Source organism: Rhinolophus hipposideros (genome assembly GCF_964194185.1).
Source record: "Rhinolophus hipposideros genome assembly, chromosome: 2".
Classification (NCBI taxonomy): domain Eukaryota; kingdom Metazoa; phylum Chordata; class Mammalia; order Chiroptera; family Rhinolophidae; genus Rhinolophus; species Rhinolophus hipposideros.
The window spans coordinates 48,309,057-48,335,820 of NC_138048.1; the positions used below are offsets into that span (position 1 = coordinate 48,309,057).

Here is a 26,764-nt window from a genome sequence, read left to right on the forward strand (position 1 = left end):
ATAGTGAATTCATTCTACTAAACCACAGCTGACTTACTGGTCCAAAAACCCCTCCATAAACCCCTTTATATATAAAAGACAAATAGTAAGTCTTGATTTCAGGCTAAATAAGTTACTATTACTTTTAACTTTTTAAAAAATCCCTATTTTCCCTCCCCTTTTCTGAGATTGATTACTCTTCTTAAAACTGTACCAGTTCCTTCATATTTAGATCAGATGACTAAAAATAAATGCTTAAGATACATAGTAACCTAGTGACTAAAGAATACAAAAGATTACTTCCCAGGTTTTGAACACTTCTGACTCCTGCAGCATCTTGCCTTTAATTCACAACAGCATTATGCTGCTGACCTGCACCCAGTGATAATTCCAGAGTTTTGTATTGTGTATATTCTACTTATCTAACCCATTTCACGTTTGGGGCAATGTCTCCCTGCATCTACTTTGTACTTACTTCAATTAACTTTCAGATGGTTTATAATTGTATCATTTCCTCATGTGTTAGCATTCTAATTTTTTTCTTCTACAGCACTATCTAAAAATTGAATTAATATAGTCTCAAGTTATTTATGCCATTTGTAAACCTTCTACTCCATAAATCAAAGGCATCACAAAGAGATATAGAAAAATAAAATTCAAAATATGATACCAGTCTAGATTAAGCTCTAAATCAGACAGAAAGATAAGGAATGACTATTTTTAGTGTCAATATGCCTTTTGCTATCTAGTGGTTGTCTCAGGTCATTATGCATGAGCTAGAATTACATAGTTCGTTTTTCCAACTGTTTCTGAAGGACTGCTAACAGCAGAAGACCGAGAGGCTCTTTAAAAGTCACAAAACAAACAGATTTGACATCAATATATACAAGTAACAAGACACAGAAGCCCAAAGCACAATAAATCAGTATAATGTATTAATATTTGAGTTCAGTAACTGAAAAACTAATATAGGGACAAAAGAGCAGACAGACTTTCTAAAAGATAACTTACATCAGCAGCTCCACAAGTCTCCTACATACTCCTGCATCAATGACTGCTTGAATTTTATCATTGGGTCCATCTGATAGATATGAGAGGGCCCAGCAGGCATCAGCCAGTACATCAGTGTCACTGACAAACAGCAACCAGGAAAGCACATTCAGGCAGGGGGAAACCTATACAAAGAAGATGACATGATTACGAAATTCAGCAGAACAAAAGCCAGAAGTGAGGCGAGAAACTCCAGAAAAGAACCAGGCATACATCTGGTAACTTTTGAGGTGATTAATACTTCCAGAGATGGAGTAGCCTAGCGATACTTCCATCTTTTGCAATCCTGCCAATGGCCTTGCAGTTTAATTTGATGAGGTGGTCACAACCCAAGGAAAATCATTTCAGAGAGCAAAGTCTAATACATATCAGTTCTCAGATATTCCTTGTTAAAACACACTCATTGCAGGCCAAAGGAACTTTCACAGGAGCTAATGCTAGGAAATTTTGTATTTTAGATACTTTGTCATGAACAAAAAAATGCTAGGTTTTAAGATTAAATCAGAGCTTTTTTCAGGCAGTGAAAATTTAACCCAAATTAAAATGAAAACAAACAACAAAAAGCCCTATTTCTCTAGAAATATCATTTTTGACATGTTGAAATTTTGAAAATTTAAAATGTCAGAATTTTACTATCTCTTTCTGTTCACATTGATAATGGCTGCTATGCTCTTTAATGGTACTTTTTCTGCCCATTTCCCAAAATCATAATCCTTACCTTTGCAAATTCTGGAGGTGGACTCTTCCCTCTACAGAGATTAGACAAAGCCCATACTGCATTCCGGGTCATGGTCAGGCAGTTTTGCTTTGAAAATAGCCTACAAGTGTGATGATACAATGGTAAACTATATAACGAGCATTGATTCTTGGATGGCAAAATACAAATACTAAACCATTTTCTCCAGAATAATAAAGTTTAATTAATTCTAACACAACCAATTCCGAATTTTGGGAGTGGAATTAGACATGATGTCTGAAGAAATGATCTGAATAAGTAAGAAAATGTCTATAATGAAAAATAACACCAGGAAATCCAAAATGATTTCCAATAAGCTACACTGCTTTCTGCCCAGAACTACCCATATTTTTATTACTCAGAAAAGAAAAAAGAAACTTACTGCAAAAGAGGGGGAAGAATATTGCAGTCTAACACATAGTCCCTGCACATGGTACTATCTCCAGCAATGTTGCCAAGAGCCCAGACTGCCTGTGAAAGAATTATTCATTAATGACAGGTTGTAGTTTCTCTCATAACTCTTTCAAAAAAAAAGATGTCAACAAATCACAATAACTCTTCACAAAAATTATATAGTAGTAATCAACATATCATACAGTGACATTAACTATGGACACCCCTAAGTCCACTGATCATGGAGTCAGATGATAATTGTGAGATTGGGGAAAGAAGATACTATTATAAAGCGTACATGTGCACACTCATGGTAGTAAGCTTATTAAGGTAAAGAACAAGTTCTTCTGTATATTCTTTACCTTCAGAGAACCCATCCCTAAGTAACATTCCACACAGCCTTTGGTACACAGCAGAGGTTCATGTGGCTTACTCAGCTGATTAAAAATGTATTTTAAGCTTGCTTACAAAAGAAAACAGTAAACAAAGAATTCAAGAGCAATCAAAATGCAGAAGACTTTAGTGAGCTTTGGGGGTAATGGATATGTTAATTATCTTGATTGTGATGATGGTTTCATGGGTATACACATATGTCAAAGTTTATTAAGTTTAAATATATGCAGTTTATTGTAGGTCAATTATACCTCAATAAAGCTGTAGAAGACAATCATTCTCATTTAGCAATGACTTATATTTATGAATTGGATTAAGTTTACAATGATAAAAAATTCATGTTTTCTAAGTCTTTTCTGCACAAAAGTGGCAAATACCTGCTACTCAATCAACACTAGAGATTCCCACAAGAAAAAGCTCAGTCACAGCTTACATGATTTAAAAAGTATTATCTATAGCTCTTAAAGAATTTCAGGGTTGGAAGGGAAAATGGTTTTATGTTTCTAGAAGAAATTCTGCCTATTGAAATTTTCTGTTTTGGTTTAGATTTCTAGAACACTCTGATGAACCACAGATCGTTGTGGCCAACTGGTAAAACTGAGGTTCTGAATATAAGACCGAAGGGAAAATTTGTATTCTTTCACCTGCTTCTCTGTTTCTTTCCTTTTTTTTTTTTTTTACCTGCTCCTGGACATCTTCAAACTCTGAGCTGAGCAACTCTATGAAGATAGGCACAGCTCCTGCCTGAATCACAATCCGGGTCTGAAGAGAATTTCCTGAAGCAATATTTGTCAATACCCAAGCTGATTCAAACTATAAAGATAAAAATAATTTCATTATCTTATTAGAATTTAATAGCTTGTTTACTTATAACAATAAGGATTTCTGTACATGAAGAAAAGAATCTGAGATGATTATTTGCATATAACCTATCAGGTGAACACTGTATTAGTTTTAAAGGAAGAATTCCCAAAAAGAATACCGCAGCAGCCTAGAGGAATATTCAGGGTGTCTAAAATTTCAGATCAAAGCAAAGGTGATAAGAGACCATAAAAATAATGAGGGAGTACTTCATATGTTGATATGGAATGATCTCCCAAGATACGAATTTTTTTTAAAATGCAAGAGTATAATTAATACGGTGTCATATTTTCTAAAATGGTTAAGAAGGATGCACATATTAATTTACTTGTTGTACAGAATATCTCTAGGAGACACAGGAAACTGTAAATACTTGTTAACCTACATGGAAAGGTCAGGGAGAGTGTGGAACATGGATGGGAAGGAAAGACACTCTAACTGTAGAGCCTTCTATACCTTTGGCCTTAAACCATGTATATTATCTACTAAAAAATAAAATTAAATAATTTCTATAGGATGGGTAAAGTGAAATGGGGAGAAGAAGTTCATGTAAAATGTATAAAATATAGGCCAAGTGAAAAAGGCAAACGATATTTTAAATGATACGTAGGCCAAAAGGAGTTAACAGGCATACAATTACTAGAAATGGCAACTTCAGAGCATAAGGGCTTTCCATAAATGAGAAGGCTCCAAACCAAGGCACAGAGGTAAAGACTTTTTTAAAACAGCATTATTAAAGGTTGATACACTATAAACAGAAGGTATGAAGAAAATTAGCGCCAATGAAGAATGTAACATATTGCTAATTCTACCCATCTCTATAGTAACTTGACTCTAACCTATTATGGAGAAATCTAGAAATGAGCTATTTAAAATCCAAGAGTGAACTCTTACAATTCTATTTAAGAGTTCTTAAACTTTAGTTTTGTTTTCTTCTCCCATTTTGTTTTCTATTTATCCTTTAATGAAGCACATATGCAGAAAAAAAATTCAGTGATATGCCCTTCAATGAGAGATCAATAAAAAGTCATCAAAAAATGGAGCTGTGACTCCTCTAAGCTTTGGGGTCAAATGAAAGGCAGTTGTCAAGTGAAAAACTAAAACATCAATCATGAGGGTGAAGGAAGATGGAAGAAATAGGAAGACATGCTGATTAACACAGTCCAAAGCCATATGAATGAGAGCAAATTCATAGCAGGAGACACTTAAAGAGGAGGTTCTTTTGAACCTACAAATGTGAACCTATAGAAAGTGAGATAAAGTGGTCTGGCAGCCACACTGGACCGTGATATTACAGCACGAATGAAGTCCAGACCAGGAGCATAATTAAATGTTAAATTTCATTAAAAGTTAAATGGAACATATTTTCTGTCTGATAACTTTTTGTTATAAGAGAAGTTCAGAGGACTTTTAAACACTATCACAAAATATAAACTCATAAACATAATTAAATCACAATGCTCAAACCCTTTTCAATCAGTCTGAATTGAAACTTTACATTTGTACAGTAACTTCGTATTTTCAAAGCATTTTTCACATACTCTCAGGTGTTTCTCACAACGATGCAGGGAAGTCTGACTTTTCTCGTTTATCAATGAGGAAACTATTAAAAAAAGATCCAACAATCTGACTAATGATTTGAGTAATGTTACCCAGCCAGTCAAAGAGAACTACATTACAGCCTCCTCATCAAATATACTTATGAAGCCAGCCTCTTTGGCTTCCTCTTTCATAGTTTCCTCTCTGAAACATAATTATAAGACTGACAAGAAACTTTCAACTGTAGTTTTGGTATCTAGGGCCAGAAATTCAAATAACAATAGGCCAGGTTATTTAGTATATACCAAAAAGAAAACAGTTAACTTAAAATGTAGTTTCTTTCGTTTACTATGAAAATTTGTACAACAGAGACGGATGATGTGAGTACAAAAGCAAACTTTCCTACCAGAAGGCAGGCTCAGAGTTCAACAAAGAGTCGTCAGATACTGCAGAGACCAAGTCAAAGAAATGAAAATCGTGAGTGAAAAGCAATCTGTAAGGAATGTGTTAAGAGCAGCACACATACCAATCTGGATCAAAGAGAAAACAAATTACAGTGTGACTTTAATGCACAAGAAATGGAAACAAAGCCTGAGTAGATAAAGGATATGTTAGTTATCAAAAAGAAGAAATTCGAATACTAATTGCTGCCAGAGTTCAAACTGCTATTTGTCTGATGACTAACGGGTCTCACAGAAAATGAGAGGGAATTCCAGATGGTACTGAAGTGAATAAAATGGAGAAGCAAAATAAAATAAGAGTGACACTGATTAGGAAAATTAGGAGTAAGTGAATAATAGCCTGAACATGAATGGAAGAATATTGGAAATCTGGACGTCTCAGCAAAAGAAGACGTACCAGAGTTATGTTTACTACTAAGAAGTACGCATCGATGATAACCTCTGAATGGAAAGAAGATTCAACGTCTCTCTTAGTAAGAATGGAAACCAGAAATTAGTTCTGCCATTACTGGGGACCAAAACACATGAATAACTATAATGAGAAGGCCAATGGACACAATCATATTCATGCATTAATATGGTGCGCGCACACACACACACACACACGCACACACAGGGCGGATTTATGTTTACCTTATAAAAACTCATGAAGCTATATTTGTGCAATTTTCTATACTTGTGTGTACGTGTGTTAATATACATGTACATATGTATGAAGGAGTGAGAAAGAAAAAAATTACAACTCCATTAGTATAGGCCCATTAAAGTATTGGAAGAAGCAACTGTCAAATGTGTTTAATATTAAGTATGTTTTTAAAAACTGGTTGTGCTGTGAAGTATGTAATTTCTCTTTCACTGGGTATTGCAATCGTGTTATTTTTTGTTCTTTTTACTGTTTCAGCCTTGGGTTCTGGATTAGAATTTAACATGAAAGAGAGTTGTGATATGGGAAAGCCCAGAGTTGATATCAAAAACAACTGCATAAAGTTATGACAGAAATGGCCAGAAAAAAGTAATTTAAGTAACCATGTGACTCAAAAACAAATCAGTAACGTAAAGAAATGGAAAAAAAAATCTAAGAAATGGTACTACCTAAAGTAATGGTAGCCAAAATAACCACCATCTTTACTTGCTCTTTGTTGTTTTAAACTACTATATTCTTAGTGTTCCAAGAAAGGCATCATGCAAGGAAACAACCTATCATGCAACTGTGCTTGCTTATAAATTGTAGTTCCATTATTTTTCACTATCCAGAACTTGCTAAATAAGGCTACAATTGAAATCTGAAGGGCACACAAAAGATTTGATATTTTCTCTCTTCCCTTTCTCAGTCTCTACCTTCTGATGCTCAGTTCCTTAAATAAGGAAAATGAAAATCCAAAGCTGAAATACTTCTGACCTCCTATCAAGTTTCCCACTCCAGGTTGAGGTACGCCTGGTTCCCTTTCTCCATTTGCATCAGGACTCTGTTGCTGGCCACTTTGCCGGGTCCACTCTGGTTCCTAGCAAATGCCAGGCTGACCTGGAGAGCAAGTGAAAAGAAAGGCTCACATCAGAAAAATAAACCCAGATATCAAACTCTGCAGAGAACAGTGCCTGAGTCATCTGAGCAACCTTTCAAGAAAGGCAGAGGGCTCAAGGAGGATGGGAAAAGACGTAGGAGGATGAAGGCTTACTGCAGTTTATCACATTAAGCTTTTAGAAGGGACAAGAAAGGCAGGAATGAGGAAACTAAACCATTTCAAATTTATGACTTTAAAAGGAGTTATCTAATGATTGGAACTAGGAGGCAATTTATTTCTAAATATTTTTATAAGCTTCTATAAGGTTTGAGAATGTAGTATCTCTGCACTGCAAAGGACAGTACAAAGATGCTGGGCCTGGACTCAAATAACCAACCAGCCGGCACAAGAAATAGGAAATATACCATAAGGCAGACCAATCTCATGCCAACGGCTCAACTATATCTGAGGCCTACCTGTCAGTGAGCATGAGAATGCTCTTAGCCAAATGGCACTACTTGCTTCCAAAATGCTAGATTCCACCCATGTTCATCTCATTTGAGGGCAAACAAGCATCTAGGTAACACTACCCAAAGCAGGCCTTTTTTACCTCCCTGGTTTGAAGCACCTCACTGATCTGGGGATAAGGAAAGCCAGAAAGGAAGTAAAGAGACCCTTCCCGAGGAGTCATTGCTCTTTACCTCTGGAATGAACAAGTAAGTTTGTCCACAGGATTTATTAGTGAGTTTAGCTATTATGACCATATATTACTACTCTTTCTGGCAAAAGCCCCATCCATTCCAAAGACACACTACTCAACTTTCTAGTAAGCAGGTAGGAGTATCCGGGACAACTTACACCCTAATGCTCTCCAAGAAGACAGAAGGAGTACCCTCCAAGCTTCCCAGAGCACGTCTAATTTGAGAATGAAGCCTTTTGGCCCTAAGGTCTCCCTCAATATACTTGCTTCTCCTGCTTCTGGGGTGGTCAAGATTACCCATTAGTCACATTGGAGAAAAAACACCACGTTGTACTTAAATGTACACAGAAGAAAAGCTGGAGATGACCTTTAGATAATAAACAGGTTGGTTATTTCTCAGAGTCTTTGGGCAGCTAAGGTGAAAATCATAAGGTGGTCACTTCCAGAGGAACCATTTCTCAATCTTTCAGCCTAATTACCAGTTCAGTTCACACAAGGGTGGAATCTAAGAATTTAGATAGAAGCAAATGAGATTTCTGAAGGCCTTCATCTTCAGATGTGTTAAAGATACAATTTCTAGGAGTAGATTCAAAAATGATGTAGAATTTGCATGTGTTAGCCAGGTGAGGGTACTGTCTGAGAGAACATGTATTCTTTAGGGTGTACTGGAGAAGGTAGAGAGGGGGAAACACCCATTTCTCTGACTTAATTCTAGGCCTAGGAAGTTACACCATCTTTCTTGAACACATTAACAAACTGGACCTCTGCAACCACTTATTAAAAACTGCTAGATCCAGGAGTAAAATCAGTATCTTGGAACTACTCTTCTTGTCAGAGATAGGACAGAAACGTATTTTCACATGAACAAAATGATAGTTTTCCCTACCTCCCTCTTCCTACAAAGCTTTTCAAATGATAAACTGCAGTAAGGCTCTTCATTTGGTTCCTCTGGTTCTCTTGGCAGGTTGCTTAAGGGCTCAGGCTCTGTTCTCTGCAGTGTTGGTTGTCTGGATTTCCTTTTATTCTGAGAAAAGTCTTTCTTTCCTTGCTCTGTAGGTGAACCTGATTATTTTTCAGATGTCTGGAGATCCTGGCCTTAGATAGGGACCAGAATTACAATCCAGGAGGCAGCTAGCAAAACAGAATCTTAATTCAAATGAACTTGGGGATTAGTAAATGTCAAACTGGAGAAGAAAAACTGATGGGACACTGAAGTACTCTACCTTCTCTGGATTTCTTGTTTTTCCTCTGGAAGGTACTCATCTCCGCAACAAAGAGAGTAAACAAAGGAGAAAGATGGGGTGGGAGGAAAGGAGAGAAAATATCAAGATAAAGCATCAAGTCTTATGAATTATGCACAATGCTCTGGACAGTAAGGAACCTGGGGACAGAGCTGGCATTTACGAAATGTCCCAACCCTACTGCCTTTGAGGAAGGCAAAGCAAACAAGGGGGTGAGTTATCTTTATGATTTACTTGTTACTGGCAAATATTTACTGGAAAAATTACCCCATTTTGAGATCTACTTGGCACCTAACCAATTTCTATAGTTGCAGAGTTTCTTTACTGGGCCCGAGACCTTCAGATTAGATCCTACAAGTGAGAATTTAGGTATCTCAGATATTTGATAAAGAATACAGAAATTAATTCAGCTGGTTACTCCAAGGAAGTCTAACTATTGAAAAATTACCCGTTTACCAAAAATACAACTTTATTCAGGAACAAAATGGTATTTTAAAATTTCTAAATAACTCTCAGGATGAGAGTCAGTTGACAATGGTTCTTTTTACTGTGAAAACTACACAATCCGGAAGTTATAGAATTTCCTCTTAGAACCCCTACATACAACAGTATTGACAGACTAAATTAACATAGCAGAAAACACAGAGAATCCTGACAAGCCTATCTCTGTGTCAGCTCTTTTGGGGTCAGGGAGAGGATTAATCAGGACTAGGTTTGGGGATTAGTTGAGTCTCCGACCCAGCCCATGTTACACAGCCCTGAGAAACCCATCAAGTAGAATCTAAAAATCCTTCAAAACCAAATTTGAGTAGCCCAAACTTAGGTCCTATCTATAATGGCTCCTCTACTGCAAACAATTCCCTATTATGCAAGTATTCTCCATAATCATCATAAAATAATTTTTTACACGAGTAACAATGCTAAGAATTCTACAGAGCAAAACCAAGGGCCATAGTTAACAAAACTATGAAAAGAAATTTGCAATGTGATTGTCAGAAATATTATCAAAAAATTAACCCTTTATATAGATTAAAATAGTAACAACTCTGTATACAAAATATAAATTAGCAAAGGGAATTAGATCTGAGGCAAGTGAAAAGGCTTCGCACCTGCAGTGTACAATTCTCTTTTCGTTTGAGGAACTCCACAAACCTGGCCACTACTCCCGGTGTGCTGATGACTTCATCAATAGGAGGATTAGGTTCTGTCTCCCCATAAAATAAAAGGAAAGAAGAAAACAATCCTTTAATTTCAATGCAAAGACTTTATAACTCAAAATTACTTCATGATATCCCTCCTTCCATTTTAGCCATCTCTTTCATGTTGGAAATCTAAAAAAAAAAAAGAAAAAAATGTAAAATTGAGCTTGCTCACTTTGAGAGTAGGGTAGTTTAAAGGATTTCACAACAAGGTAAGCCTTAACATGGAAACGATGGGTAGAATTCTTAAAAATTAAAATCATCACCTGTACTATTTTAGAAACTTAGAAAGTAGAGAGAAGTAGAGAGAAGTAAAGACAACCACTGTTACTATTTTCATATACTTCCTTCTAACCCTTATTCTGTATATGGGATTATTGTTCACCTGGGTTTTTTTGTTTTTTAACATAAACTGTCTTAAAAAAAAAAAAAAAACGGCATTAGAAGATTCTGGGTATGCTTGCCGGATTTAATTTTGCAGTTGGAGTGTTAAGTAGGAGTCAGCAAGAATTCACTAAGGATAACTTGCCAAATTAATCTCATTTTTATTTATGACAATAGAGTATCTTGTAAATGAAGTCATTCAGTAGAATCTTGTTGGATGGCTAGGAAATGTCCTAAATACTCAGTAAAGGTAATTTCAACAAGAGATTTAACAAAATTTTTGATGCTATTCATGTAGCAATGCAAGAAACATGGCAGCTACATTACAGTAACAACTAGGAATCCTTAGCCAAGTCAATGGCCTTATTGAAAGAGGTGACCAATGGTTCCATGTAAATTTGGAGAGAGCTCTAATGACATGTTCTTTCCCTGGTTCGACATTTTTATCAAACATTCAGATAAACACAACCAATAAATTTGGTACTATAATAAAGACGAAGTATTAATATGCTAGGTTACAGAAACAACATATAGAAAGAACAACAATAAGCCAAAGTTGGCAATAAAGCAAAAGGGTTTTAAAGCAAAACTCAGCCAATGAATTTTTTAAAAAGAAATTTAAAAGTAAATCCACATGACTTCTCAGACAAAATTTAAAAACAGTTCATGAGGAAAAGGGCTAGGGAATTCAGATAGCTGCAAATACAATGAAACATAACTATGCCATGCCTAGTAAAATAACTGATACTATTCTACTAGAATGTACAGTCACAGGACAAGGAAGGCAATCTCTTACTACCAGGAGTAATAAGAACACAGCTGCAGTACTATGCATCACGTTGGTGGCTGGCAAACTAGAATACACACGGGAAAGCAGTTTTCACCACTCTACTATTAGGTTGGTGCAAAAGTAATTGAGGTTTAAAAGGTTAAAAATAATTGCAAAAACCGCAATTACTTTTGCACCAACCTAAGGCCCTTTCACCACTCTAAGGCCTCAAAAAGGCACATTATGTGAGAAACCCACTAGGCTCAGTATGCTGAAAAGAGGCAAAAGATTTTTTGAGGGGTGGGGAAGTACACATGACAGTGGCCTTCAAATATTTAATAAGTTATGCAAAAAAACAAGTTCTTTTGTTATGGTGGTAGGTTTTTATTCCAGTGAACCTCAAGGAATATATTAATTTATCACTCCAAACAACTGTAACTTACACTGTGAGGTCGGCTGTGTTAAGTATTTACTATTGACATTTTAATATGATTCAGAGTTCCAGAGTTCCTTTTACTTGCATTCTACCCTAATGATACAAAATGTAGTTACTCTGACCACCAATACATCCATACTTAATTTCAGTGATAAACTGCTAACATTAAAATCAACAATCACTGTTCTTTCAAGTAATATTTTTAAAGTTTTCCTTTAAAAGAGTGGAGTTTCTCAATATGAATTAACATGAAATATTGACTACTGTTCTTATCACTTTAAGGACTTTTATCAGCTAGCTCAGAAATAAAAATAACGCTGCTTTCTGGTCACAAAATAAGGAAACCACAAGTTAGCTACGGCTCACAATTACACATATCTCTGTATGCACCCTCCCATTCTGTTGATAGACACGCTCCGAAGCCAAGTTATCTGTGGTGTGAAAAACAGGTTATGGGAAAGTACTATTTTGTAAATAAATGGAAAAACACACTTAACATATTCAGAACTCACCTTTTGAAAGCAGTTTTCTGAATTTCTGCGTTGCTGAAAGCTGTTGCTCTGGGCTATTGGAAAATATCATTTCGATCATGTCGGAAGTAATAACACCACCCTGGGATCACAAACAAAAAGCAAGTATAATGAAATTTTAACTTGAATTCAAAGGAAAACAAAAATAGTATAAATTGCAACCAAGTTATTAAGTTAGTCATATTTATCTAAGAGTCACACCAAGGGAAGACAATATATGGAGGAATGTCTGAGATGATTAACACGTGCTAAAGCCCAATTCTTTGTCTATCATTAAAAAGCTCACCACAGTGAGAAAGTAGTCATCTTAATAGTAAATACTAAAACAAAGTGTTTATTGTTATTATTCTCCTTGCTTTGATCAAAGGGCGAGCGACTCCTTCTCATTCAGATTAAATGTTAAATTGTATATGGCTTTTCACGACCTCTGAATCTAGAGCAGCCACTCCATGTCGACCCCATTACTCTATTTTAATCCTGTGTCCAGGATTCTGCTTATTTGTTTATTGCCCAGGCTCCCCCAGGACACTGTAAGCTCTCTGAAAGTCAAAGACCCCATCTATCTTACCATTCTATCACTAATAGCTGACGTACAGTAGATGCTCAACAAATATTTACTGAATGAGTATAAAGTAATCTTGCATCAACCACAGATTCCAGCTACTGCTAAATTCAACAACTGACTCTTAATTTAAAATTTCTCTTTTTTTGCTATATTAGAACTTTTCAGTTTCCCACTATTTTCTTGCTTTATTAGACCTTTCCATTTCCCACTACAACCCATCCCATTATTAGTAGTTAACTCTCTTCTCAGGATCATTTGTCAATGAAGTAAAATTCTTACTATTTCATGAAGAGTTACAGTCAACAAGATGAATTGTGGAGAAAGTGAGAGTCGTAAATACTGGATGGTAAGCAATACCTAACAGTTAAGAATCTCCATGGGGAGAATGAAGCATTCCGCTCTTAAGTCAGAAAAATAAATATTTTGAAACTTATAAGACTGATGCCTGAGTAAACAAAGGTAACTATAAAATTCTGTTATGAATATGTTTTATATATATGTTTGTTTTTTCCCCTCTCTTATCCCCTTATAACATAAGATGTATGACTTTACCTTCATAGTGTTTAAGTATCATTAACTTTATTATTAACATCATAATATTTAATTTTTATATCAGGGTGAGGAGTGAACCCCCGAGAACTTTGCAGCTTCTCCTGGGGAAAAGGCTGGTACACTCTAAGTTGCATGCAGGACAGTTATATCATTGTATCATGCTACGTGGACGTATGACTTTGTTACTGTCTTCCTCTGAGACTCAGTGTGGTTTAAGACGCTGTGTATGGATGCCAAATTGACAAACACTGCACTAGGATGGTTAATTTCATATGTCAAGTTGGTTAGCTGTTGTTTGCACAAACACCAGTCTAGATGTTGTCATGAAGGTATTTTCTTTGATGTGACTTAACAGTTTAAGTCGGTACACTTGAGGGAAGCAAATGATCCTCCAAAGTTTGGGAGGGCCTCATTCGATCAGTTGAGCAAAGACGGAGATGTCCGGAAGAAGGAATTCAGCCTCAAAACTACGACATCAGCTCTTAGCTGAACTTCCAGCCTACGTGCTTGCCCTGTGGGTTTTGGACTTACCAGCTCCAACAAGCGCATGAACCAATTCCTTCATGTCAGTCAGTCACTCAATCAATGTCTCTCTCTCTCTCTCTCTCCCCTCCATTGGCTCTGTTTCCTCTGTCGAACCCTGACTAATACAGTCCACAAAATAACTTCAACATCCACTTAAAAAAAAAAAAAAAAAAAAACAGCTCAACTTCCTGAAGGGCCTAGAAAAATTCACCACAAAATGATAGTATTGGCAAAAATGTCTGTATCAATTCCAAAGGGACTTTCAACTGCCTCCTAATTCCAAAAGAAAACCGGTCCATAAAAACTGGAGACCTCTAAAGTGAAAGAAAGAAAACATCTACAAAATACTGTGCATAATTCGCCACCATGAAAAAAGAAAGGAGGGGGGGAATTTATTTTCTTAAAAAGAATAAGTAAGAATCTAGTAACAGTGATTGCCACTCGGGGAAGAAAACAGGTGACTGAGATAAAGGAATAGTGAATTTTCTTTTTTGTGAAAACCATATATGATCTATTAAAACATCAAATTTATTACAACAAACTGGAAATCTAGACAGGTATAATCCATATGAAGCATAATTTTTATCTATATAACCTCAAGACAGTTACAAAATGAGTTATAATAGAAAATTCCAATAGTTGTGATATGGAACCAATTTTTGAAATCATATAAACATGTCCAATTTTGTAACTGAAACGAATAACAAATTAAGATTTCCTTGAAAGTATCCCTTGTTATTCAACTTTTAAGGAATAATTTTATTTTATAATTATCTTTGTAAATTTTAATACCTGGATTAATCTTCATAATTAATCCTGTTTAACTGCGTGTTATTTAAAATATAATAAACATTTAATAAACCATGAGAAATAAGTATATATGGTTTCTTTTTAAAAATGAAATGCCAAGTACTTTTTATAGCCACATAACCTTTTTTAAAAACACAAAAAGAGATCTAAACCTGATATCTTCATCAGAGAAACACTAATAAGAGTTTCTTTCATTATCTTACTTACTGGTGCCATCTCCATGTTATTAATCTGAGCCTCATGGAAGCCTCCATCTGACATAACTTCCTCTTCTGTTTCTTCTTCTGCTGTTGCAACATTTCTTCGCTTGAATAACTAGAAATAAAAGACTGTTAATAAAGTAATTCTAGGACAAGGGAGTTCAACAGCCAAACACAAGTCACCCCACTTAAAAGGAAATAAGGATGGACCCTTTTGAAAATCATTTTTAAAACTCTGAAGTTTGTGCTGCCTTCAACCTTTCCTGATGAGGAATTATTTCAGAAGTCTCTAGTTTTATAATCTACTGCAATTAAGTATCACTTGATGAGGTATAACTCACTGAGGGGCCTGACACTGCATGGTGCACTAAAAAGGTCAGGTCGGAAAAAGGAGCTGGGCATGCTGGGCCATTTCCCTCTTCCCTCTGTGTGGAGTAGTGATAGGATAGTCATAATATGTCAGGGGAAATGACCATAAAAATGTTATCAGGATGACTTAATACTTCCCTCCTAAACCCTCAAAGACAGAGGATTGAGGCTTCCTGACCTTCTCAACCTGTCCCGCAACCAGTGACAAAGGATTACTGCTTGAACACCACCTTTAAAGCATCCATTATTTTGTGCAGGCAAAGGAGAATAGTTCTCTCCAAAGGCAGCCCACTAAGGTGACTTCCATTAAATCCTTGAGAGTCCTAGGCAGTACAGTTGTTCATCAAGCCATGATGGAGCAATAATTTATCCTCTCACCCTATATGACTAAAACAGCAGATAGAAATACTTAAAATAATGGGTTTCAGCCATAGGATGACAGGCAGCACAGGCAATGATCCTTCAAAAAAGAAACGAAACATTAGTCCTCTGACTGCTACCGTTTATTGCCTGGACAGTTTCCAGGCTGCAGCACAGGGTGGGTGAACCCAAACAGGGCCTGGAGGCTTCCTCAGTGGAGGAGACGGAGTTCAGAACCAGGGAGGCCAAGACACCTAGAATCCGCCACGCAGAGTACCGAAGAGGAAACATCAACATGAGAGAACACCGAAAATCTGCAGCAGTCTCGAGTATTAGCTTAGTACTGATGAGTGCAGATGTGTGAGGAAAAGATCCAAAGCTGGGAAAGGAACCACCTTCAAGGAGCACGCAGAACAATTTCAGAGGGGCACAAAGGTCAAGGAATAGTTCGTTCTGACTAGCTGAAATAGAGAAAAAACTCCTACTATACAGGACATCAGAAGGGTACTGACTCAGCAGTGATGCCTCATTAGCCTTACGTTCAACGCCGTTCTGGTCCAGCCCAATGAAACGTAAAAGCAAACGCGTTCCAAGAAACTATATCCAACGACAATGTCAGAATTTTACACATTAAAACAATACAAAACTATACTTATTAGAAAACATATATAAAAAACTCAAATGCCAAACAAGGTGAAATTCACAACACTTGACATTCAATCAATAGTTACCAAGTGCAAAAGAAGTAGGAAAAGACTACCCATGAGAAAGAGAAAAACCAATGACATCAATCAAAATCACCTAGAAATGACAAAGATGACAAAGAGGGACAAGGACATGAAAATGTGTTACAAATATATCCACATAGTCAAAAAGTACAGGAAAGTATAACCATGAGGACAGGTAGGAAACATGAAAAAAAAAAAGGCAAATCAAACACTTAGAGATGAAAAATACAACTTTTCAGATGAAAAGTATGCTGAGTGGATTAACAGCAGATTAGATAATATAGAAAATATTAGTGCATTTTAAGGACATGCAATAGAAACACTCCAAAATAAAAGAGAAAACACATACAAAATGATAAGTCAGCTGTGGGACAAGAATATATTTAAACAGACTTCACTAAAGTGGATGTACAGATGGATATACATATAAGCATGTGAAACGATACTCTCAACTGTAGTCATTAGAAAAATGCAAATTAAAATAACAGCACATTGTTGCATGCGCCTTAGAACAGATCAAATGAAAATGACCGCCCACACGATTGCTGGCAAGGACGCGGAGGGAGGAGCTGAAACTCCATACATCGCTGATGATACAACCCATTTTGGCAAACAGGTGACGGCTTCTTAACTCTACACCTGCTATACAACCCAACCATTCTGCTCCTAGATATTTATCCCAGAGAAAAGGAAATACGTATCCATTAAGAGCTCTCCATGAGAGCTTTCTTTCCAATCACTAAAACCCAGAAACAACCCAACCCAAATTTCTTTGAACAGGTTAATGGATCAACCAACTGTGGTTTATCCATACAATAGGCTACTACTCAACAATGAAACAGAATGAACTAACTGCTCATACATACAGCAGCATAAATGAATCTCAAAATGATTAAGCTCACTGAAAGAAAGCAGGCAAAAAGTAACACGTATTGTATGATTCCATTTATGCAAACTAATCAGTGGTGACAGAATACAGATTTTAAGTAGCTTGGAGACAGGAGAGGGGTGGCGAAAGGGACTACAAAGGTGGACCAGGAAAGTTTGGGGAGAGAGAAATATGTTCACTAACTTAATCACAATGGTCTTTTCACAGAATATAAATATATTAAAACATCAAATTGTACATTTTCTGTCAACTACACAGCAGAGTGGTTTTTTTTTTAAGAGAGAGAGAAATAGCTAAAATAAATCGAAATATTATGTTAAACACTATAAGTTCTTAATAATATTAAAACACACTCACATTCTACTGGTCCCTTTAGAAGATGCTAAAGAACCAACACTTTGAAAACAAAGGAAGAGAATCAAGTATTTCTCTTTCCTGTATGATTAGTAATTCAGGAAAACCAAAAACTTATTGAGGATAAGCTCTTTAGAATGACCTACCAGCTAATAAAAGCAGAAAGTATGACAGAATGATCACTACAATTCCTAGCAATGGATCTAGGCAAAAACCATCAAAGGCTGCTAAAGCCTAGGGTGAAAAATTGATGGATGTTGATTAGATGCTTGGTATTAACTGTTAATTTCTTAAGGTACATAACACTATTTTGGTTTAAGTTTAAAAGTCTTTATCTTTTAGAGGCACTTTCTGAACTATTTATAAATGAAATAATTGATGTCTGGGATTTGCTTCAAAGTAATGCAGGGCATTATTTTACTTCTGTCTAAAGGATACCCTTGAACATTACTTGTAGTGCAGGTCTGGTGGTGACGTGTAATTCTCAGTTTTTGTACACCTGAACACATCTTTATTTCACCACTGTTTTTGAGAAGTATTTCTGCCAGGTACAGAATTCAAAGTTAATTGTTTCTTTCTATGAGTACTTTAAAGCTATTTTTCCAATGTCTCTGACTTGTATTTTGCCAATGAGGATTTGACATCACTTTTTATCTTTGCTCCTCTGCGTATAACATGTGTTTTCTCTGGTATTTTTAAGAATTTCTCTTTACAATTGGTTTTGAGTAGTTTGGTTATAATGTACCATGGTGTAGTTTTCTTCATGTTTTTGTGACTAGCATTCATTGAGTTTCCCGAATCAGTGGGTTTACAGTTTTTAATAATTATGAAAAGTTTTTAGCTATTATTTCTTTCAATAATTTTTTTCTCTTCCACTCTCTCCTCTCCTTCAGGGACTCCAACTGTCTATGTATTAATATTTTTCTTATAAGTTGTCAAGTAGCATATCTTCTTTCTCATGTGTGCACACATACATGTGTGTATTCTTTCATCTCTCTTTTTCATTCTGGATAGTTTCTATTTCAATCCCTACAAATTCACTAATCTTTTCTTCTGCAATTTCTAATTTGACATTGATCCTATCTGTGTATTTTTCTTCTCAGACATTGTAGTTTTCATCTCTAGAAGTTCAATTTGAGTCTTTTGGGTATCTTCCATGTCTCTACTTCTGAACATACAGTAGAATACAGTTACAATAATGCATTAATGTCATTTTCTGCTAATTCTAACATCTGGGTTAGTTCTGGGTGTTTCACTTAGTAATTGTTCTCTTCATTAATGGTTGCGTTCTCCTGCTTCCTTGTCTACCTGGCAATCTTTGTTTGTATGCCAGACTTAATTTCACTTTGTTGATACTGGATATTTTTGTATTCCTATAAATCTTCTTGGCCGTTGTTCTGGTATGCAGCTAAGTTATATGGAAACAGTTTAATCCTCTTGGATCTCGCTTTTATGATGTGTTAGGTAGGTCTGGAGCAGAATTAAGTCTATGGTCAATTAATCTCCATGACTGTAGTAGGATTCTCCTGAATACCCTATATAACGCTCCATGAATTCTAAGATTTTCCTGTCTGGCTAGGGAAACAGGCACTATTCCCAGCCCTGCATAAGTGCCAGACACTGTTCCCTCCGATCCTTTTGGACGAGACTTTCTCCAGTCTTGGGCAGTTTCCTCAAACTGATAAGAACTCTGCTGAATATTCAAAGAAACCCTCTGAGGAGCTCCAGGCTTCTCTCTATATATACAGGTCTCTCCTTTCTGGTATTCCATCCTATGAACTCTATTTACCTTGGTCTTCCTGGACTTTCAGCTCTGTCTTCTCAACTCAGGCAGGCTACAGGCTCTACGTTATACCTTAGTCCCCTCTCCCTGTGTTGCAACTTGAAAACTCTCTGAGGCAATAAGATGAGACAATCATAGGGCTCACCTCATTTCTTTCCCGTCTCTAGAGATCACTGTCATTCACTACTTGATGTCTGGTGCCTTCAACTGTTGATTACTGTATTTTATCTATTTATTCTTGGCTGTTACAGGCAGGAGGGTAAATCTGGGCCCTGCTACTCCATTTTGGCTAGGAGCAGAAGTACTCACAGTACCCTTTCTGATACTCAAAATATTCTACTTTTGGCTAACAGGAGCCTCCTTGGTCTTTTCAACACAATCTGAATGGTATTAGATTACTTCCCTGCTTTATGAAAAATGTTACAGGTTCGTCTTGAACATTCCCTATCTTTAATCAGCTATTTTCCCAAGCAGCCTTGTTCCTGTGAGAGAAATTCTAATGACCACAATCATAAGGTGCTAGGGTGCTCATTACTACAAGATATTTCATACTTTCCAGGCCTTTTCAGGACAGAGGTAGGGTGTGTGTGTGTGTGTGTGTGTGTGTGTGTGTGTGTGTGTGTTTGAAAGAAACACATCATGAATCCATCGTGATATTACCAATTCAAATTTATACAATTTCTTTGATTTCATATTTCCATATTTTCTTAATCTAAAAAATTCAGGTTTCCCGAATTAACAAATACTTATTTGCTGTATCCATCACAAATATATATCATTTCATAATATCTATCAATCCTATGATTACTAAAAGCAGTTGAAGATTTGTTTATATTTCTTTTGTGCTTAAGATATATCCCAATAGAGATAATTAATCATATTGCCATATTTTAAATATATTAAAATAATTCCTCACTACGTGGTTTAGCTACAAGCATGACACACAGGTCCATTTAATTCCTTTTGTTTATTTCTAAGGATCTCCTCCCTCATTTTGATTTCATTTTGTTTTACAATCACTTAAAATATTTAAATGACTCCAAAATCAAACCTAATCATTAAAATTACACCTATTGGTATTGCAAAATTTATATCCACAGTGTTTGTGTATGTGTGGTTTTTTTTTTTTTAAATAAATCTGAAAATGCCTTTATTGTTCCTAATGGTTGTTTGATGGTTTGGCTGGGTAAAAAAAGCACAGGCTAAAAATCATTTTCCCTGACAATTTTGTAGCTTTCAACACTGCTGTTAAAAGTCCAGTTCCATTCTGACTCTAGATCCGCTGTATACTACTACCTGTTTTGCTTCCTTTTAGGGTCTTATCTTTATTATTATTTTTTTTAACTTTTCAAAAATTTATTTTAAGTGTGTTTTTCCAGGACCCATCAGCTCCAAGTCAAGTAGTTGTTTCAATCTAGTTGTGGAGGGTGCAGCTCACAGTGGCCCATGTGGGGATCGAACCAGCAACCTTGCTGTTAAGAGCACCACACTCTGACCAACTGTGCTGCCCCACAGTATCTTTAATATGGTATGGCAGGATGATATTAGTGATCTTTAATTACTACAGGTCATGAAACATACATGTGCTGACAACAAGTGGAATTTGAAATTAAAAACACACCACAACTTACATCACAAGAACCAAGATAAGAAAAGAGAAATTCCCAGCAAAGGGAAGTCCTAAGACTACATCTGTATATCAAGCCCACAGGATCAACAAAACTGATTGGAGGAAAAGGACAGAAAATATAGGGTGGAGGTCTCCAGAGGGGAAAAAAAATGGAACTGATAAATTATCTGAAAAGTTTAACCAAGTAGAAAATAAGATAAAAATAATTTAAAAGAGCTGTAGGAAAGAAGAAGGTGGCAGCCAGGAAGTCAAAGAAAGCCAAGCAGGTGAAAAATGAGACAATTAACTCTAGGAAAAACGAAGTATAAGAAAGGAAATGTAACCATAGTATATAATTCAGCTCAGCAATAAATAATATTTAGCTATTGTAATATAACTGTACAAGAAGGATGGATGTAAGGGGAAGAGTGGTAGAGAGCTTAAATCTTGGCCTATTACGAAAGAACATCAATAGGTATTTTAAATTGATAAAGATATATGGTAATATACACATATTATTTAGAAATTTAGCAGTATAAACCACATTGAACAGTTAAGAGTTTAAAGTGGTTTACTTGGGAATGAGACCACTGCTAGCTTGGTTTCAAGTACTTCAGCACTATTTAATTTTTCCAACTATGTACATGTATTACTCAGAGAAAAACAGGTTTAAAAAAAGAAAAACATACTTTCCTCAAATCTAGCTCCTCAGCTGGCCTTAGCCTGTGACTTTTCCCAATAGATGACAAAATAATTGTGGAAAGAGTTAAACAGTACCTAAATGAATCTGTATTTTATTAATGTTTACTATTTTACACATTACGCATAAATCAAGTACTGCTGTGATACTGATTAGTTTTACCAGTTCTCCCTACATAAAACGGCACGTATGAAATGACAAAATTAAGATTTTAAATAGAGCAATATTCCAGAAACTTATATTAAAACCTGAGCACAATCATCAGATTTGTATGGAACCACAAAAGACTTCGAATAGCCAAAGAAATCCTAAGAAGAAAGAACAATGCTGGAGGTATCACACTCCCTAACTTTAGCTTGTTACTCTAGGGCTACAATAATCAAAACAGTATGGTATTGGCAGAAAAACAGACACACAGACCAATGGAATAGAATTGAGAATCCAGAAATAAACCCACATAAATATGGACAGACAATTTTTGACAAAGAAGCCAAAAACATACAATGGAGAAAAGACAGCCTTTTCAATAAATGGTGCTGGGAGAAGTGGAAAGCCACATGAAAAACAATGAAACTAGACTGCTGTCACTGTGTACCAAAATTAACTCAAAATGGATCAAAGACCTAAACATAAGACCTGAAACGATAAACTGCATAAAAGAAAACATAGGTACTAAATTTATGGACCTTGGATTCAAAGAGCATTTTATGAATTTGACTCCAAAGACAAGGGAAGTAAAAGCTGAATAAAATGAATGGGACTACATGAAACTAAACAGCTTCTGCAAAAGAAACCATCGACAAAATGGAGGCAACCAACCAAAGGGGAGATTTTTGCACAACGCCTCCAATAAGGGGCTAATATCCAAAATACGTATGGAATTCATACAACTCAACAACAAAAAACAAACAATCCAATTAAAAAATGGGCAGAGGACCTGAACCAGCATTTCTCCAAAGAAGACATACAAATGGCCAACAGACATATGAAAAAATGCTCAACATCATTAATCATCAGAGAAATGCAAATAAAAACCACAATGAGATATCACCTCACCCCAAGTTAGAACGGCTATCATCAACAAGACAAACAGTAACAAGTGTTGGAGAGGCTGTGGAGAAAAAGGAACTCTCATACACTGTTGGTGGGAATGCAGACTGGTGCAGCCGCTATGGAAGGCAGTGTGGAGGTTCCTCAAAAAATTAAGAACAGAACTATCATATGACCCAGCAATCCCTCTCCTGGGTATCTACCCCAAAAATCTGAAAACCTTTATCCATAAAGATATGTGTGCTCCAATGTTCATTGCAGCTTTGTTTACGGTGGCCAAGACACGGAAACAACCAAAATGTCCTTCGATAGAGGAATGGATAAAGAAGTTGTGGTATATATACACAATGGAATACTATTCGGCGGTAAGAAAGGATGAAATAGTGCCATTTGCGACAATATGGATGGATCCTGAGATTACAATGTCAAGCGAAATAAGTCAGACAGAAAAAGTAGAAAACCATATGATTTCACTGACATGTGGTATATAAAACTGAAAACAACAAAGGAACAAGACAATCAAATGAAGAAACAAAAACTCATCGACACAGACAATAGTTTAGTGGTTACCAGAGGACAAAGGGGGAGGAAGGTGACAGATGAGGGTAAGGGGGATCAAACATATGGTGATGGAAGGAGAACTGACTGGGTGGTGAACACACAATGCGATTTACAGATGAGGTGATACAGAATTATACACCTGAAATCTATGTAACTTTACTAACAATCGTCACCCCAGTAAACTAATTTTTAAAAAGGGCACAATTTCAGATCTCATACAACGAAGATGACAGAATTCCAACTAAAAATGTTTTTAGTCAGATATGTGGGGCCATACTTGCCACGTGATGTATTAAGGATACAGAGCATTTGCCTTCAGCTAGGTAATATGAAATTTTATTTAAAATTAATACTGTTAATGGTAGAGTGCCATTCCTACATCTTCAAATGGCTTTATGTCAAATATTATGTATAGGCTGGTAATTATGTACAGACCTACACTTGTGCTTGTGTTCATACATACATGTATTCACATTATTTATGTGAATATAAATATGTGACATTGCTGTTGTGATTTCTAAAATTTACCCCAAATATAGAAACTAACATGAAAACTAATCCAAAGAAAATGTTCCACTTCAAATAAGATATAGAGATGAATAGAGGCAACAAGAAACCAAGAGAAACCTATCCTTTCATGAATGTTACTTTCAAACATGACAAAGCAGAATGTCAAGAGCTCATAATTTGCTGCATTTCATACAAACTATTACAATATTACACAATCTCTTTGCCCTCCCAAAAATAGTAATAATAACAATGATGATCATGATGATAAAGTGTTTGATTCAAACATCTACAGCCCTAACAAAACACTGAGGTTGTAATGTACTCTTGGACTTCGACTAACTGGATTATCTAATGCAGTGTTACTCAGAAGGACAGTATATAGGTATGTTAAGAATAGCTCACTATAACTGCAAAAGAATTTATGACAGATTACCTTAGTTCTCAGGTATGAAAAGTTCTGACTCATTCATTTGCCTTTTATCAAACTTTTATAGTGCGGGGGTCAAATGGTCCTTCCAAGCTCAAAAGTCTCTCCTTAGCAAAAAATAGTCACCTAAGTGTTAAGTCTTTAAACTTCTTTGCCAAAAGTGATGGACCATTTGTTCTCCGCATTTTCAGAGGAAGGTAAAGTGATTCACCTGTAGGTGTTCTCAGATTAAAATGATTTAAAAAAATGTCCTAAATGTCCTTTTACTTTAAAATACTACATAATAAAGAAAAGATAGACATAAACCAAGGCAAACTTGACAATTGCTGAACCCAAAGGATGGGTTTATGAGGTTAACTATCTGTTTTTCATTTCTGTACATGTTTAAAAATTTTCAAATTAAAGTTTACAACGAAAAACAACGTTTTGTTGGTCACTTGAGAATTCATTAACATGCACATACAATGTTAAGGAAGTTGCAACTATAGAAAAATAAAATACACTAAAAACAAATAGGCCAAAGTATTAAACAGTGGTTATATCGGGAACATGAGAACCTGAGAGATTTCTTCATTCTTATATTCCACTTTTCATTACATCTTCTCCCCCATTCCCAAAACATCAAAATATGTTGATTTTTCAGAGTGTGTACGTGTGTGTGTGTAAACGTTAAAATTAAAATTAAGGAAGATGGTTTCAGACTTAAAATGGAATATTAAGTTCTTTAAAAGGAATTAATAAGTAAAGGACTTACCTGCTCTTCTCTTTTCTGCTTGCGTAACTGCAGTCCTTCTTCCTCCCTTCTCCTACGCATCTCATCAGGATTCAGGGACTTATTTTTGTAACTTTTCAGGCGAAAGTTTTCTTTTCCCGGAGTAGTCATGATTTCTACAAAAATAAGACAGGGAGGGAATGAATGGGCATTGTTATTCTAATAGCTTAGCCTTTTATACATATACAGGCCCAGGCCTATCCCATAGTGACACCAGAAATTCAAAACAGATTTATTAAAATGTACAAGGTGTGATCAAAAAATACAATGTTTAAATTTTAAAAAATTTATTACAGTAAAAGACACATTGCCATTAATCCCCTTCAAAATACTACCCCTCACTTCGCACTCACTTATCCCGTCCTTGCCACTTTCTGAAGCAGTTCCGGAAGTCCTCTCTCGTGAGTGTCTTTAGTTGCGCTGTCGTGGCTGCCTCTATGTCTTGCATCATTTTGACTTTGGGGAAGAGCCGATGTCATAAGGTGCCAGATCCGGTGAATATGGTGGATGAGGACACACTGTAATGTTTTTATTTGACAGAAATTGCCACACCACAAGAGATGTGTGACACAGAGCCTTTCTGTTGTGATCACAAAATATGGTGAATGCTGCTGCCGAGTGCCATCCAATGGAAAGGCAGGGATCTTTAATGCACGGGGAGTGGTGCATCGAGCCTTAGTAACAGTGTGTGAGTAGTTTCAACTTGTTCAGTGCAGTCAGTCAGGTGTGAGCTACGGTTGAGAAGGTGTGTTTTAAAGTGTGCCATAAATCATCCTCCATCATGACCATGCTCCGTGTGTCACACATCGCTTCTGGTAGGCTTGACACACTTGTTGAAAATCAGCTGACCATAGATACATGGTTTCATTTCTCAATTCCCAATCCTATTCCATTGATCTACATGTGTATCCTAGTGTCAATTTCCCACAATCTTGACTACCATTTTTGTAGTAAGTTCTGACATCAGGAAGTGTGAATTCTATTTTAATATTCTTTTCAATATTGTATTGTTGGTTCTTCTGGATCCCTTGCAATTCCGTATAAATCTCAGAATCAGTGTATCGATTTCTACAAAGTCAGCTGGGGTTTTGATACTGCACTGAATCTGTAGATCACTTTGGGGCGTATGGCCACCTTAACAACGTTAAATCTACCAATTCACGAAGATGGGATGTTTTCTATTTACTTAGATATTCTTTAATTTCTTTTCACGTTTTGTAGCTTTCAGAGTGTTTCACATTTCTTTTGTTAAATTTATTCCCAGGTATTTTAATCTTTTTGATGCTACTGGAAATGGAATTATTTTCTTAATTTCACTTTCAAGTTCTTAACAAGTCTATAAAAATATAATTGAGTTTTGTATATTGAATTTGTATCCTGCAACCTTGCTCACCTTATTAATTCTAATACTTTTTAGCGGATTCCTTAGGATTTCCTACACACAAGCTCATATCATCTGCCAGAGTGAGCTTTGGTTCTTTCTTTCCAATCGTGATGCTTTTTATTTATTTTTCTTGCAAAATCACCATGGCTAGACCCTCCAATACAATGTCAAATAGAAGTGGAGAGAGCAGACAATCTTGTCTTAATCCTAATCTTAGGTAAGTATCCAGTCTTGCAACATTAAATGTTACCTTTGGATTTTTCATAGATGCCTTTTATTATGTTGATAAAGTTCCCTTCCATTCCTAGTTTTTCGAGTGTTTTTATCACTAAATGGTTTGGTCAAATGTTTTTTTCTGTGCCTATTTCAATGCAATGTGACTTTTTTATTTTACTAATGTATTACATTAAGTGGTTTGTGAACTTTACACCAACCTTGCATTT

At 36.0% G+C, this 26,764-nt stretch overlaps 1 protein-coding gene across 2 annotated transcripts in view; it reads right to left on the minus strand.

Moving 5' to 3' along the window:
* The window catches only part of KPNA1 (karyopherin subunit alpha 1), a 60,357-nt gene that overhangs the window by 16,466 nt on the left and 17,127 nt on the right, over positions 1-26,764 (minus strand). Inside the window, exons 2-10 of one of the 2 annotated variants that reach the window (XM_081075656.1) lie at positions 24,920-25,053; positions 14,833-14,940; positions 12,156-12,255; positions 8,838-10,059; positions 6,812-6,934; positions 3,233-3,364; positions 2,148-2,236; positions 1,748-1,847; positions 991-1,154 (exon numbers count right to left, since the gene is read on the minus strand). In XM_081075656.1, coding sequence (XP_080931782.1) covers positions 991-1,154; positions 1,748-1,847; positions 2,148-2,197 — 314 coding nt within the window. In that variant the 5' untranslated portion in view covers positions 2,198-2,236; positions 3,233-3,364; positions 6,812-6,934; ... (2 more) ...; positions 14,833-14,940; positions 24,920-25,053. The remainder of the gene's footprint in view (positions 1-990; positions 1,155-1,747; positions 1,848-2,147; positions 2,237-3,232; positions 3,365-6,811; positions 6,935-8,837; positions 10,060-12,155; positions 12,256-14,832; positions 14,941-24,919; positions 25,054-26,764) is intronic. The other variant, XM_081075655.1, reaches the window with a different exon arrangement.